Here is a 15,251-nt window from a genome sequence, read left to right as displayed (position 1 = left end):
TATAATTTTTTTATTAATATAAATTATATATATTTAAGATAAATAAGAAACTAATAAAATATATATTCTTCGCAGAAATATATATTTTTAATATAATGAGAATCTTATTACATAAAAAATCTATAATGGTTGAACTTTTCTAAATTAACCTACAAAATCAGTTTTAGTTAATTTTAAGTTCTAGCAATAACACGCAAAACACATAGAAAGTTGAATATATCGTCGACAGTAAGACTTAAAAAAGCATTTGCTAAACGTGAGATAGAAATCCACTCACGTGCTCGCTTTAAAATCGGCGTCATAAAATTAATGTGCGATAGAAATTTGTCGCGATGCACGATTGCAAAGTAATTTCAGATCATTAGCGTAGGATAACAAAATAGCATTGCCAATTAAGTTTCATCTCTCATTAGACGACATGCAAATAGTGCAATCATGCAAGCTAGGAAAAACCACAAGATCGTAATATCGCTATCGGTACTCACATTTTTCAAGATCGTGCTGAATTGTTGTTTTCTTGCCAAGTCGCAGGTAACGCCGGTGCAGCTGCGGTTAAATAATCTAGCGGCGGTCAACATTTTGGCCTTTTTTCGATAGAATTTCGGCAAAACTCAGTCGGAAACGCCGCGTGTCCAGCCTCACGTGTAATGATGCAACTCCTGAAAAAACCCGTAATATACGTACACCACGCGCGCATCTCATGGCGCATCCATTCCAACGACCGGACAATGGATATCAGCGTATTCACGAATCATCGTTTGCATTTTACTGCGGCTCCAATAGAATACACCAATGGCAAACGTCCACCGTCATCCTACCACTCCTAAATAGCGGAACTTCCCGAATGTTCTACCGAACGGTTAGGAAGGCCATGGTCCGATTCATGCTGCAATGAGCATCATTTGTCTTCGTTTAACATTTGACAAACAACAAGGATAAAATAATTTAAACGTGTGAATCGGACCGAAATCATACGTCGATTGACGTCAAATGCATTATCCAAAATTAAAAATGACATAACTATCTCTGGCAAAATGATGTAAATTATGCAAATTATTTTGTGTATCGCTGCAAGCGCCTAAGAATTAAATCGGGAAATTAAGAGAACTAAAGCCGGAACTCTTTATCAGTATATATAAGTATGGATTTCCGGGTTTCAAAACAAGTCAATGTTCAATCTAATGTAATATATAAATATATGATGCAATCGAATAATAGAATTGTCACAAATAAGAAAATGAGAAAATGAGCTAACATAGGATAGGATGGAATCTCTTTAATAATTTTTATTTATATTTATTGGTACAAGATAACCATTAATTAGGATTATGTTGAACAATTTTTTTTTCTCCTCCGTTTTAACGATCGTTTTCCTGATTAGAGTTGGAGCATGATAGAAAAAATTCAGAGATGCGTTCCAAAACTCGACTCTATCAACTCCCAGTATCTTTCATTCTTATTCAACATTCGGTGAATAACAAGGATAAAATGATGTTCTTGCGTATATATTTCTAACAGCTAATGAGAACGTGACATCATGTGCCGCCATGTTACCGCGGTTATTTGAATTAAGTGTTATGTCATTATTTATTTATTTTTGTGTTTTTAATTATATTTGCTTACAAAATGTAATATAATGAATTTGGTTTTATCTTTTGCCTTAAAAAATTGATTTTCTACAAGTTTCTTCTCGCTTTAATTAATGCATTTTATTAACGCATTCTCTTTTGAGATACAATAAAATGCGTATATTTCTAAATTCTTTATAATGGCCATTTTTACTTGTGTTTATTTGGCAAATATTCATTTTAGTTTCTCGAGCTGTCTCGATTTAAAAATTACCGCAATGCAAATGTTTAAGTGGTTAAATGGTTAAATGTTTAAATGGTTAAAATTCAAAATGGATTTTTTCGGTTTATTTGTTTAAAATAATAATGTCATTTCTCTCAAAACGCAAAATTTTGACACTAAGTAATATTGATACAATAATTTGGATTAATACTTTTTGATTAAATAAGACTAATACACTCTTTACGTTGAATTTAGAGTATTCTATGATAAATAAAATTAATTTGGAATGAAGAAGCAAAATTGAGATTTAACAATACATATATTGAGTGCAAAAAGAATTCATACAGAGAAAATATTTTTTAAAAAAACTTTATTTTTAAAAAGTAAGTATTGGTAAATACTTTCCAGTGAGTCATCGAATTGATGTTGAATCAATATCGATACGATGATTTCAACACTAATTTGACGACGTTTCGACGTTTAATTGACGATTATTTCTTGTTGTGTAATTAACAATTTATTCATAAAGAATAAAATAGACTGTATATTTCTTAAAATTATATATATCAAAAAGATGTGTATTAATTATAGAAAATATGTCATCTGAAAAATGAGCGAAAATTAAAAATATTGTTTGCTCTAAAAGTATTCGTACAGTTGAAATATTTAGCTTCTAAAATCAAGAATATATACGAAGCTTATTTATTAATGTAAGGATAGAATGTATTCATTGTATAAAATTAATGCTAATTAATACTTATTTTTTTACAAAAATGAGACTTTTTTTTTATAGAAAATTTATTTGTACGAATACTTTTTGCTCTCATTGTAAGTATATCGAGACGACGACGATAATATATTATAGCATCTCGCATTATTTATATTTGTTTGAAATAAAATACGTACGTAACAGAATCATAGACATAGAATCATAGAATCATAGAATCATATAGAATTGCAAATCACTATTTTATAAATGTAACAAATAGATTATTTTACTTATTTTGTAATATACGTTAATATTTTTACAATAAGAGAAATGGCGCGCGACTTTGAGGATTGTTTGGACGTGAAAGGGCAGGTGGGTGGACAGCACGGGGTGCGTTAATGCGAAATTACCACTCAGTAGTCAATCATTCTCTTATCGAGGTTCGTACAGACAGGTAGCTGTGCCGCGTGCCGCTTTTCTTTTCATTTCTTTTTTAAACGTTATCGCAAAGAAGACTAAATATAATACGAAACATTATACTTTATGAATACTCACAGTATACGATTACTAACTTGCACAATTAATTATTATAAATAAATCGAGGATGACAATGTATCATCGAACAAATTTTTTGTACAGTTCATTCATTTGGAATCAAAACGCAATGAAAACCAGAATTTATTACCATTTTGCGATAATTACGGATGACAATTATTTTTGTTTAACGTAAAATTTTTCTCTCGCTTGAGTAATAACTCTCGATTATACTTTGAAAGATATCATATGAATCATAAAAAAGCAACGTTAATAAATACTCTCATGCAAATAACGCAATTTATATGATTCTTACTTTCCCAATTAATATAGTTTGTATAATTATAATAATCTAATTAATTTTTTATTTTTATGCATTATTCGTGATATGACCCGTATAAAAAATTGAATGTAATTTTGGAATTATTTGTCGATAATAAAAGAAGTACAAGTATTTCTCTTATTATTAATCTCTAGCTCATTCCATTGATTCTCATCATATCGTATAAACACCGTAATAAGAGATTCAGCCTTTCTATCATCTGCTCTGAATTTATTTCGCAATGGTGGTGAATTGGCGTGTTTGTGGTTTTTACTTCTAAAAGTTAACCGATAATTGCACAGTAATAATATATTACATTTTTCAGATAATACCTTCCCTCTCACAACTTTGACGTGATGAAAGGGCTCAGTACCCGGAAAATATACACGAAAAAAACGGTCTTTTTTCAACTATCTAAAAATTTTCGAATCTATTTAAATGATATATCTAAGTAAATTTTTAGATACTTGAGTAAAATGGTTTTCTCTTTGTGTAAAAATCCAACGACGGAGAAGCTATTACGGACGATAATTAATTATTTTTATTTAACATAAAATTTTTCTTTTGCTTGCGTATAACTCTTGATTATATTTTTAATCAGTACTCTTATGTAAATAACAATTCGTTTCTACTGCCTGCCTTTTATCGCTCGTAGGACTTCATAGTCCGTTCTTATTTCAAGACTGTCTTAAGTAATGTCTTAAGACGCTAATATGACTCTAATTGGTTCGTGACTTCTTAAGACTGTACTTAAGACAATCTCGAATATAAGATCTGACTATAGATACGTTCCAATATTCTGCCAGTGCTGAAAATCTATAGCGCATCTATAACGTATACTTTCAATCGTTTTATTTTTACAATTATTTAAAAATGATTAGAAAAAAGGATTACTTTAAAATTATTTTGAAATTTTATAGAAACGTATTTTCAAAATCTTTTTTAGAAAATGTATGATTATTTTTATAAATATTTAGTTGAAAAATAAAAAATTAAAAAATTTGATGTTTACAAAAATTATATTATTATTTTTAAGAGAACTTTGCGTTTTGTAAATACTTTTTTAAATATTGATTCTTTCTTCTATCCTATTTTAATTTGGATTCGGCTACATTTTTTTGTTACAGAATCATCGTAGCGACGTTGCAGATACAACTCCGCTGTTGCGCATCGGGTCGGTGAGTGATGAATTAATGTTTTTATTGAAGCAATGGATGTGTGGTAATTTTGTTAGTATAATATATAAATGCATAGATATTTGCATGTATGCATAAATTTAATAACATACAGACAAGAACATAGTATTCTATACATCCATTGCCTCAAAATGGATAAGGTAAAACAGATTAGGTCACATTAAACTTTCTAGATAAGCCTCCTTATTATTGAATATAAATATTGTAAACGGAAAAGAAAAAAATATAATAGTTTACTTTCGATATAACCCTAATAGTCATCCTGTATATAAACAACAGTACAATGTTAATTTTTTTAATTCGCAAATATAAGATAAATTAAAACATTTATTTTTGTATTTTAATATTAAAAAATATGTATAAAAGTATATAAAAACATGTATAAAAATATATTTAATAACAATTAAAATATTTCTTTTTTCAATGTAAAATTGATATGATTAATTAATGTATATAGCATGCTTTTTTTTTGCAAAAGTAAGACACTTTTACATTATACTGTTAAATTATTTTATTTAGAGCAATAACACATGTGTATTAAAGCAATACACATCAAAGTTAAAATAAATTAAAATCCTGAGACTAAACCCATTCGAATACAGCATCATATATTCATATATTACAAAGATGTGTTTGATTCGATCGATCGAACTACTTGCATATGAATTTTATACATTTTTTAATATATTACTCCATCATCATCGTTATTACTAATTAAAATAGAATATATTATGCCCTAGTCCCTAGTATATAGCGTACTCAATTCCAAATTACAAGTTTCTTTAGAAAATTTTTTTATATTAAATATTCATAATTCGAGTATTCGAGCATCCAAAAACATTTACTTACAGTTTAGATAAATCAAAATTGTAATAATAATATTTATAATAAAATTATAACGAGCAGTACATATTATAACAAAACATGTATTAACAAATAATATGTGTATTAGAAATGAGATGGAGATCATTATGAACAGTTCTCTTTCGTTACATGAGGTATTGATACTCGACGCTTTAGCATCTCAATTAAATTTTTTTCAATAGAATCGATAATGTTACGAATTTTTTTTTCCTAATTGCTACCAATATTCATTTATAAGTAAAATTTTACTTAAAGAATCAAATCTGAAATCCAATTAAGAATGCAAATTTCTAATCAATTATTTTTGAGTAATACCAGAATATCCACAAATTGATATAAGAATAATAATTAAACTTTAGAGTATTGCTAATTTCAAATTTACGATCTCTAATGTAATCAGGAACAATATATTATTTAATATGAGTAATATTAACATTCGACAATCGAATATGAAATTTAGATTAAATTGTATCTGTCTTTTCTTTCCAAGCTGTAAAATCCATGGCTCCTTTTGTATGAATCGTACAATTTGTCATATTATTTCTGAAAATATTAAATTAAAATATTTTATTATTTAAAATTGACGCATTATTTTTATAATTAATAATAATATCGACGCGTTACTAATAATAATAATAATATTGTTTTCGTGCCATAATTAGTCTATAAATCTATTTTCAATTAATTTACGTTAAAAAATTATATAATTACAGGAATGGATCTTTTAGAATAAAAGCTCTCGGTTGCATCCACTGTAATCTATCCCCATTGCGACATAAAATTTGTGCCATTGTACTTTTTCGTATTTCCTCCAACTGCTTTATCGTAAATGAACCAGGAGTATTTCCATTTTCGTACCAATACCTGTCACCTGTATTAAAAATTAATAGAATTTTAAATATCTTATTTCAAGTTGATTATATATTCAGACAAACTTATTTTCTGCAGAATACGTAATAAAGAATATAAAAATCATATATATTTACCTAAACGAATATTTCGGAACGTTCGCCCTAATAAACAAAGGAACGTTGGTCCAAGTACAGAATCAAATATTGGTGCTTCTGAAAGTGCTCCAGTTACCAAATCTATATCTCCTACATTTCTATAAATTAAACAGTACACAAATACATATCATCAGAATAATAAAATTTTTAAAACATCTTCAAGATCTTTTGAGTTGAAATTAACAATTATTGTAAAATCTAAGACAATAATTTATTTTAAATCCTGAGAGAAAAAGAGAAAAATGGAAAGAACAAGAAAGAAAAATGCAGATGCTGATTTTAATATGACAAAGAAAATGCGAATTCAGACATGGTTATCTTTATTATTATATCTCACCCTATATTTCATCTTACTTGTAGACTGCTCGAAGTCTCTCGATAGTATCTTTGGCCACGGTGCCTGTCAGATCCTGAAAGTCAGTGAGATTCGGCAAATCACAGAAGCTTCGCCATCTAACGTAAGGTGGCAAGCCATGATCTCTTCCCTGTTGTATAATCTGTGCAGCGTAATCTACGGCCACATCGTTGGTCTTCCCGTCGTGGAAGTATCGGTCCAAGAGTATTTCGTTTAAACCCGGAGGCAGAGGCTTCCTAGAATGTCCCGCTGTCGCGGAAATTAAATCTTGCATCCTAGATCGTTATTAAAACCAATTTCTCATGGACAATGTGTCAATATAAATCGTGGCAATAAATGTCGAAAGATTTAGTAGTATAGGAAAGATTTTGATTTTTTTCAAACTTTTAACAGTTAAAAAAAGGGTCAAAGAGAGAGAAAAGATTAATTAATTCTATCTTCCCAGTAGTAGGTATCTATTGGGAAGATAGAATTAATTAATTTTTTAACTCGGAATTATAAACATTCTCCAAATTATTTGTCTTCATGGACGTCACAATTTACAAAATTTATTTACATACGTAACATTTGTATAATGTTTTTGAGAAAATTATACGTTAGTACATATTTTCATTTTTAAAAATTAAATCCTAAATTATAAAAAGTAGGTTTGTTCTACAAAACACAACATAGTAAAATATAAAATTTGAAGGAGTAAATGAAACTTTTTTCTTTTCTTTCTTATACTTCATATTACTTCCGTATAATAGTTAATGCAAATTAAGTAGTATATGTTTCATGAAATTTGATTTTTGCTGTTATTTTGTTTTAAAATATCAAAAAGTCATTTAATTAATAACAATTTTCTGATACTAAATTTTTAATAAATTTGATATCAACGTTGCGTTTTTTAAATCACGATATCTCATAAAATTTCGTAAAAAGACGTCATCGTAACTCTAACTTTCACTAATGTTACATTCTTTTCCGCAATGTAATTAAAAAGTTTGCGTGCTATTGTTCACACAAAGAAGTATGTATTTCGTGAACTTTTATAAGATTACGTTGAAATTCGCACAATTTTTTCTTGGATAATTAACTTTTATATTAGATAATGATAGACTATGATTTAAGATGAATTACTGATGTGTGGGTGTATGTGTGTACGATGAGACTTTTTTTAGCAATCTAATTCTATAGCAACGTTTGGTCTCAAAGAAGAAATAAATTGTTGTGCGAAAGATTTTTTTTGTCATATACACACTCACACACAATTTTTTTTACAATTTTTATTAAAATGTTATTATATAACATCATTGCGTTTCAAGAAAAAGTGAAAGGTAAGAATATTTCATAAAAAGTCAAGTCAATTTTATGAAAATCAAAGAAGTGTACATGCACGCGATGTATGACAATAGTAATTATAGTTAAGCAATTTACTCGACACAACAGTATTCTTATCGTTATAAATTGTAATGCAATTAGTGTATCGCCTCGTGACTAGAACGTATTATAATATGATAGAAGATTTATTTGCATTAAACGGGTGTATTTCCCTTCACTTAAGATGACTTCCCTTATCTTTTTAACGCTCCGTGAAGAACGTGACAGGTATTGCATTGATTTCCATCTTAGGGAGAAGAACAACTGACTTGATTGCCAGTATTGTGTAATCTCCTTGAAGCGCAATTTGAGTGACATTCAGTCACTTGACACTTACGATGTTGTAAAAGTAAAAGAGTTCACGTTTAAAGAACACAAAGTGAATGCCAGATACAATTTCAATTTATGAACCATAATATGACGGATGAAATCCTAGATATTAAATAATTGCATATTATGACAACAATATGACAATGAGTAATTTCGTAATTTGAGAAATGCTATATGAATCTTTCTATTACAAATATCGTATTCTAACATTCAGGAATAAAAATGCAAGTATTATGTCCGTATTTAAACAAAATTAATAAAATCATATATGTGAGATCAATTCAATCACTTTCTAAAAATGTGCTATGAAATTCTTCCAAAACACTTCTTTACGAATTTTCGATTAAAACGTACGTAAACATTTTCTCCACTTATTATAGAAACGTTTATCGATATATATGTAAATTAAAATAATATATTACTGCATTGTCATCCTTGGCTTTTATGCTCCTTTATCTTTCAAAATCCACTTATTATCTTTCATACTTGTACATATGTGTATAGTTATATGTACATACTTGTATATATAACTATATTTGTACAGCAATAAATTTTCCTTGCGTTTTACAAAAATATCAAGTCACGTTAGTGTTCCGAATATGTAATTCCAACTGACCTGTAGCTCCAACGATCAGTCGATCGATCGCGCCAGCCTCATACAATTCCTGCGGCGCATAGAAGGCCGACAATAAGGTCCTTTCGCCAGACTTGAGCGCTGATCGTGAGTCGACCAAGTCCAGAGTTTTCGGGGTCAGCGCGGCAACGAAGAAGAGTCCAGCCGATGCCGCTGAGTTCGAAAGAGTTGCATCCGCGCGAATATCGTAGCCGCGGAAGTAGCCCCGCTGTGTCAAGCGCAAGGAGTATCTTCGCATACGTAACAAAGAGATAACGTACGCAGTACCGTGTATGGATGTGAGTTGCGTCTTGGAAAGTACGGGGGCGGATGATGTAATTTCGTTGCGTCACGTCTCTTGTACGACGTATTGTACAATTCGGAGTCATTTAAAAAGAATACCCGAATGAGAGAAAGAATATAATAAAGTTCAGAGAGATACACAATTTGTCAGTAAAACGCTTAATCAAATGTGAATTATAAGCACGAGCATTGCATAAATCGATTCAGAAAAGGTACTGTATTCTGTGTTAATGTTAAAAAATTATCATTTATAGTTTATATGACATCGCGCTATATGCAAAGAATAAATTGCAAAGAAATTGCAAAGAATAAAAAAGATAATCTGTTATAAGATTCCGACATGCTATTATGTAAAATATGATTTAATACACGCGCTTAATATATAATTTAATACACGTTAGAAATAAAGTCACGCTTTTTGTATAACATCATCTGATTATCTTCCATCGCGTATATCAACTGTTGCGATTAGTTCTTGTAATCCATCGTATAAGAAGCTATGTTAGACTAAATGGAGCCATCAGAATGTCCGTTTAATGAAATAGCGATGTATTAGCGATTAGAAACGATAAAATCTTCTACGAAATTGTTGCAGATTATTGTAAATATCGCATACTGGTTAATATAGAATATCTTTTCCAAACGTAGAACTTTGTTTTTCCAAACGTTCAAAGGCCAGTATTCATAATTGGTTCTTATATTTAAGATTATCTTTTAAGATAATCATAAATCACAGAGTCATATTAGCATTTTAACACATTACTTAAGACGTTTATATATATATATATATATATATGATTCCGTTGAAAAAAATTTTCATTAACTTATTACGTTTGTATTTTTTACAAGTTAGATATAATACAGGAAATATTACTTACTTGTCGAGAGCATGTTCTCCGAGAATAACAGGCAGAAACTCGTTATAAGTTATATGTTGCAGTTCGGCGATAACAATCTTTCTTGCTTCTTGATATAGTTTTTCGTCATTCCAATGAGGATTTAAACGTTTCAATTCCATAGCCACTAGGTTGTGCTCTCGTAAGAATAACACGTGCATCAAAGTGAGACCTGGATTCTCGTTTACTCTGGAATCGCCGCTAAAGAAACACGGAAATGCCTTGTTTGCACTTCTACAGCTCTCGTATTTTGCCGAAGCCATCGGCAAGTTTTTTCTCTGCGTATTTAGCAAACCGTCTTCGCCCGATCGTAAAGTTTTAGCTGTTTCTTCGAAACTACCGTAAAGGGGTGACAGATCCAAATAGGAAGATACTTGATTGATTTGTTGTCGCGGACCCAACTTGCAACCCTGTATTAAACGATATCTAACGTATATATATGAATCTTTTTGTAACTTAGTCGCCAAAAAATTATTTAAAACTTTAACAGGAACTCTAGAAATTTGGAAGGAATTAAAATTCTATTATAATTATACTGGAAAACGATTCATTTCACACAGATTATATCATTTTTTCAGAATTTTTTACTTAAAAAAAATGCATTTTGTGTTTAACATATAGAATGCTTTAAAATCGATTTGCAGCAAAAATATGAAATTGTTATGAATCGTTTATTACTTTTACGATGAAAATGATTAATTTATACATTCGAGTTTCATGAATAACTAGGTTTTTTTATTTTTATATTATATTCTTAGTATACTCTTCTCTCTCTCTCTCTCTCTCTCTCTCTCTCTCTCTCTCTCTCTCTCTCTCTTCTCTATACGTAAGGTATTATTAACTTTCAAATTTATACTAATGACAATATAATCCTCATGTGCATCTTAAAAGGCATTGCCTAGACCGCAGTTCTTGCATAATAATATGAAGAAATCATAGACATATTTCTAAGAGATTTCTCGAACATTATATAAGATTTTATTCATATAAATTACCTGTAACGAATTCCCTGGATGCGGTGCTGATCTCGAATATTCCATACATCCGATTGGCTGCTCCGCGCGGATCGGGAAGCACTCCGGATGAAAATTTTCATAATCAACGTCGCAACACTTGAGTCTGGTGCGGTCTGGTAATTCCATCCTAGGCGTATGCGCCAAATCGTGAGCAAGAAATTGACTGAAAAGCGCAGTAAGCGCCATTAAATAAGGATGTTTAAGGTCCAATCCGCCGGCATGTACCTGCGAAGAGACTTCTCTCGCACTCGGCAAATTTGTACGAGGCAAGGAGACACCATCTTCATACTCCGGCGGCAAGAATCTCACGTAAGCCTCCAGCGCTGCACCCCAAGTTGGATGCAACGGATTATTGCATCGACCCGTATGTGTCCTGTAATGTACATCTGATTTCTTGCATTCGGATACTAGTCGTAGGAAGTTGGGTGAGTCTGGGCAAAGGACGGCGGCTACCGTCGGCAAGATTAAGGATGCCTGTTTCGACGACATGTTGAGTGCTTCTACGAGCATCACTGCCATTGTTTCGATTCGCAAAGCCTTTCTCGAGAGATTTTGTGCGCCCTCAGTCATCTCGTGGGATGCACCAAGGTACCAAGACGGCGAGCCTCGATTGAGTTGCGTCCGGGAATTCATGATTGCTCGTTCCGCCTGACTGTATCTCTCCATAGAGAGATTCGTGCGCTTATCCAGATCGTGCAGCATCCTGGGTGGCAAGGTCGTAGCTCCAACGAGTGTCATTAGAGCAAGGAATCTGCGGATCGTAATCTAAAGATAGAAAACACCCACTTATCCATGCATAGCTTAGTGCCGCTAAGTGCCATCGCGGCAAACAGTCATAACGCCTTCGAATAGAGATGAATTCTTGTGTGAATGCACTTACATTCTGCACGGTACAACATACAGCACCGTTATTACCCAATAATCGTTATGCAAATTCGATGGTTGTATTATTATCTAACTTAGCGATGATGAGATACAATCAATCATTGAAAGCGCAATTATGGGGATTGGACATTGCGGACGACCATATATTTGCACATCCGTATTGCAAATAAACTGAGATGTATTGACAGACACACGTTTGTTATATTATCTGTTACGAAACTCATGCTTTGAAGGCCATAGTATGCTGATCTTTATTGACTCAGACTATTGTAATCGCTGTTTGTGCGCTTTAATTACATTAAATATTTTGATAAGATCTCATTAAAGTTATGTATACATACATGAACTTATGTGATCTATGCTAATGTATAACAAGATTTAAGAGCAAGCGAGATTCCACGTAATTTACTCTATGTGACAGAGGAACTGATATACGTGATATTATAGAGATTAGAAACACGTTTCGTAATTTATCGTGTAATTCATCACAATGAACTCTGGAGACCTTGTCGACGCGATGGCATTTCACCCCGTTACATTAGAAGCATTGTTCATTGCGCGCGTTTACCGTAACAAATTCATTCATCAACACCGGCATCTATCTCGTGCTAGTTTCTCAACTGGGACTGTGTCATTTTTTTATGCCTTTATGGCACAGCATATGGTCAGACAGACCTTAAAAGGAGGTCGAATGAGGCTGACATTTAAGAAATCCTTCCTGGTTCTTTTACGATCGTTTTGCGTAATGTTCTTTATTCCCATGATTAGCGTTTGCGTGAATCGATGGAAACAATCTCCTTGACACGCAGATCGATCACTCTCGATCAATTATGTTTAAACTGTTAATCCTTATTGACCCGGAACTTCGATGTTGTTGAAACACGAGCATGCACTTTGCGAAAGCAAGGAAGATCTATGTTGACTTGAAGAACCGATAGAATCGACAAAGTAAATTACATACAATTACATTGTATTAAAGCATTATTTGCGTGATGCATCTTTCTGTAATGTCCAAGCACATAGAGATTATTAAATATATCATTTCTGAATAGAACGTCGTAGTTTTCAATTTTTTAACAAAACTTAGAAATTCTTATAGAATTAAATGAAAAGGAATATTGTTATCTTTTTTATGGTCCCTTTTACACTGAGCATTTGATATGCATATATTAATTAATAACTTTCTATAAAATTATCTTTCTTTAAATCCATAATGTATTTAAAGAATGATGTACTAAATTGATATAATATGCATCAAGATATTTAATTAAATATTCATCAATATCATATATACGTATTGCTGAAATTAAGATAATTCAATAGAAAGTTACTAATTAGTACCCGTATCAAGTCCATGATGCAAACTAGGTCTAAGTTGAGCTCAAAGATTAATTTTCAATGTCTTTAGAACCTAGTTTGCCTCAGAAATATTATTTTTAATATTTGTTAAAATATTTACTCCAACTGTATTGTTGTAAAGACTGCGTAATTCTCTTTGAAAACAAATTTCTAAATCAAATATTTTCTTGAATGATACTAAGCGTAAAATATTTCTTTACTGCAAATAAATTTATTTTTAAAAAAGTAATATTTAAATCAATATATCAAATAATATATGTTTACGTTTAGTAAATATTTATTTGCAATAAGGAAATTTACTTAATATTATTCAAGAAAATATTACTTAGAGACTTAGGAAATTTTTTTTTCAATACATATATATATTCTCATACTTACTTAGAATTGAAAAATCATGATTGATATTGATAATTTTTACTAACACATATAATTATTTTAAAATACTTAATATATTATTATCAAATAATTAATTAGAAATTGTACTTAATTCTAGAAGACGTTATTCTTTTAGAATAATTTAGAAGATGTCACATACAGAATAAACATAAGCGATATAAATCTCTATTTATACAGTATATATATGAGATATTGCTTTATTTATGCAATAAATTATAATAATTACAAAACAATTAGTTTCATATCGCCCACGCAAGTCGATTTGAAGTCGTGTAGATCTGAATAAGTCCGCACGATATAATCGTTAACCTTTGATGAAGTAACGAGCTGAGAGAAACGTGCTAACTATAAGTATAAATCGTTGTGCCAAGACTTCAACACGTTCGCATTCGCAAAGTTTCATAACGCTGCCGTTTCACTGTTTACGATCGTTGGGTTAGAACGTATGAGCTAATTATCCGATATGTAACAACTCACGCTTAATCAACCCTCCCTCCCCGATTTTGAAACGAGTAATTCTTATAGAATTTATACTGAGAAAAAGATTCAATTACATAAGTATTGTTTCTGTGTATTGTTTACATGCGCTCTCATATTTTACATATCACAGAAAAAGTTCGCTCTTCCTTGTTTCTTTCTTTTTCTCCCTTCCTTTAACAATGATGAATTGTCACGATCAAACAAAGTAATTCATAAACGAATTCTTGATTAAATTTGAATACTACCGATTAAATTTTACATTTATCATACCTATTTAATTTTAAATCATTTCTTACATTAATTCTTAATCGCTCGCATATTTATTAAAAAAAAAAACTAAATTAATTAAATATTTCTAAAATATATTTCTTTGTAAAAATTATCTATTTTTATTAATCATACATTCATTATTTAGTATTTAATATTTAATAATGTAAAAATAAATTGTTTAAGTTATGAATTTGTAATTAATTTCGCTATTTATATTTCAATACACGCATGCAAAGAATTTTTTACAAACATTAAAAAATATTCGCAATTAATAATACCTACGTATTATTAAATTTGTATATTATCAAATTATAAACAAATAGCACAAAATTGTTTGTCATATTTATATTAAAAAATAATGTGAAAAAGTACTCACCGCAATACGAAGATGAACGAGCTACTGGTAGCGATGTTTTTAGTAGAGATCAACATCTTTTTGAGGATAAAGCGCATGATATCCTCTTAACGTAGGGATCACTCCAGGAAGGATTAAGTATCCTTAATACGCGATGGCATTCATTTGCTTCGAATGGTTCCACACGCGCGAAAGCGATGTGCGCGAG

At 30.6% G+C, this 15,251-nt stretch overlaps 2 protein-coding genes across 3 annotated transcripts in view; both read right to left on the bottom strand.

Moving 5' to 3' along the window:
* Positions 1–738, bottom strand: part of LOC108748402 (heat shock 70 kDa protein cognate 5) — a 4,279-nt gene extending 3,541 nt beyond the window's left edge. The window contains exon 1 of the mRNA XM_018486554.1: positions 486–738. Coding sequence (XP_018342056.1) covers positions 486–578 — 93 coding nt within the window. The 5' untranslated portion in view covers positions 579–738. The remainder of the gene's footprint in view (positions 1–485) is intronic.
* A 5,139-nt stretch (positions 739–5,877) lies between these two features.
* LOC108748334 (peroxidasin-like protein) lies at positions 5,878–15,251 on the bottom strand. 2 transcript variants are annotated; one of them, XM_018486416.1, is made up of 8 exons: positions 15,065–15,251; positions 11,278–12,049; positions 10,265–10,692; positions 9,087–9,334; positions 6,778–7,027; positions 6,403–6,521; positions 6,128–6,287; positions 5,878–5,959 (listed from the first exon to the last, which is right to left on the bottom strand). In XM_018486416.1, the coding sequence occupies exons 1-8, from the start codon at positions 15,139–15,141 to the stop codon at positions 5,878–5,880; spliced, it is 2,136 nt and encodes a 711-aa protein (XP_018341918.1). In that variant the 5' UTR covers positions 15,142–15,251. The 2 variants fall into 2 exon arrangements, with proteins under 2 accessions (XP_018341918.1, XP_018341919.1); XM_018486417.1 differs by lacking the exons at positions 5,878–5,959; positions 6,128–6,287 and having other exon boundaries at positions 6,449–6,521; positions 6,761–7,027.

Source organism: Trachymyrmex septentrionalis, unplaced genomic scaffold (assembly GCF_001594115.1).
Source record: "Trachymyrmex septentrionalis isolate Tsep2-gDNA-1 unplaced genomic scaffold, Tsep1.0 scaffold22, whole genome shotgun sequence".
Taxonomy (NCBI): domain Eukaryota; kingdom Metazoa; phylum Arthropoda; class Insecta; order Hymenoptera; family Formicidae; genus Trachymyrmex; species Trachymyrmex septentrionalis.
Note: the sequence above shows the minus strand (reverse complement) of the source record. Positions and strands in the feature narration are given on the sequence as shown.

Bases quoted from the DNA above. Each gene is read 5' to 3' on its own strand.
- LOC108748334 (XM_018486416.1), bottom strand. From the start codon at position 15,141: ATGCGCTTTATCCTCAAAAAGATGTTGATCTCTACTAAAAACATCGCT. The intron at 12,050-15,064 runs GTGAGTACTTTT...TACGATCCGCAG, and splicing joins TCGTTCATCTTCGTATTGCG to ATTCCTTGCTCTAATGACAC. The intron at 6,522-6,777 runs GTAAGATGAAAT...TTTAATTTATAG, and splicing joins AGACTTCGAGCAGTCTACAA to AAATGTAGGAGATATAGATT.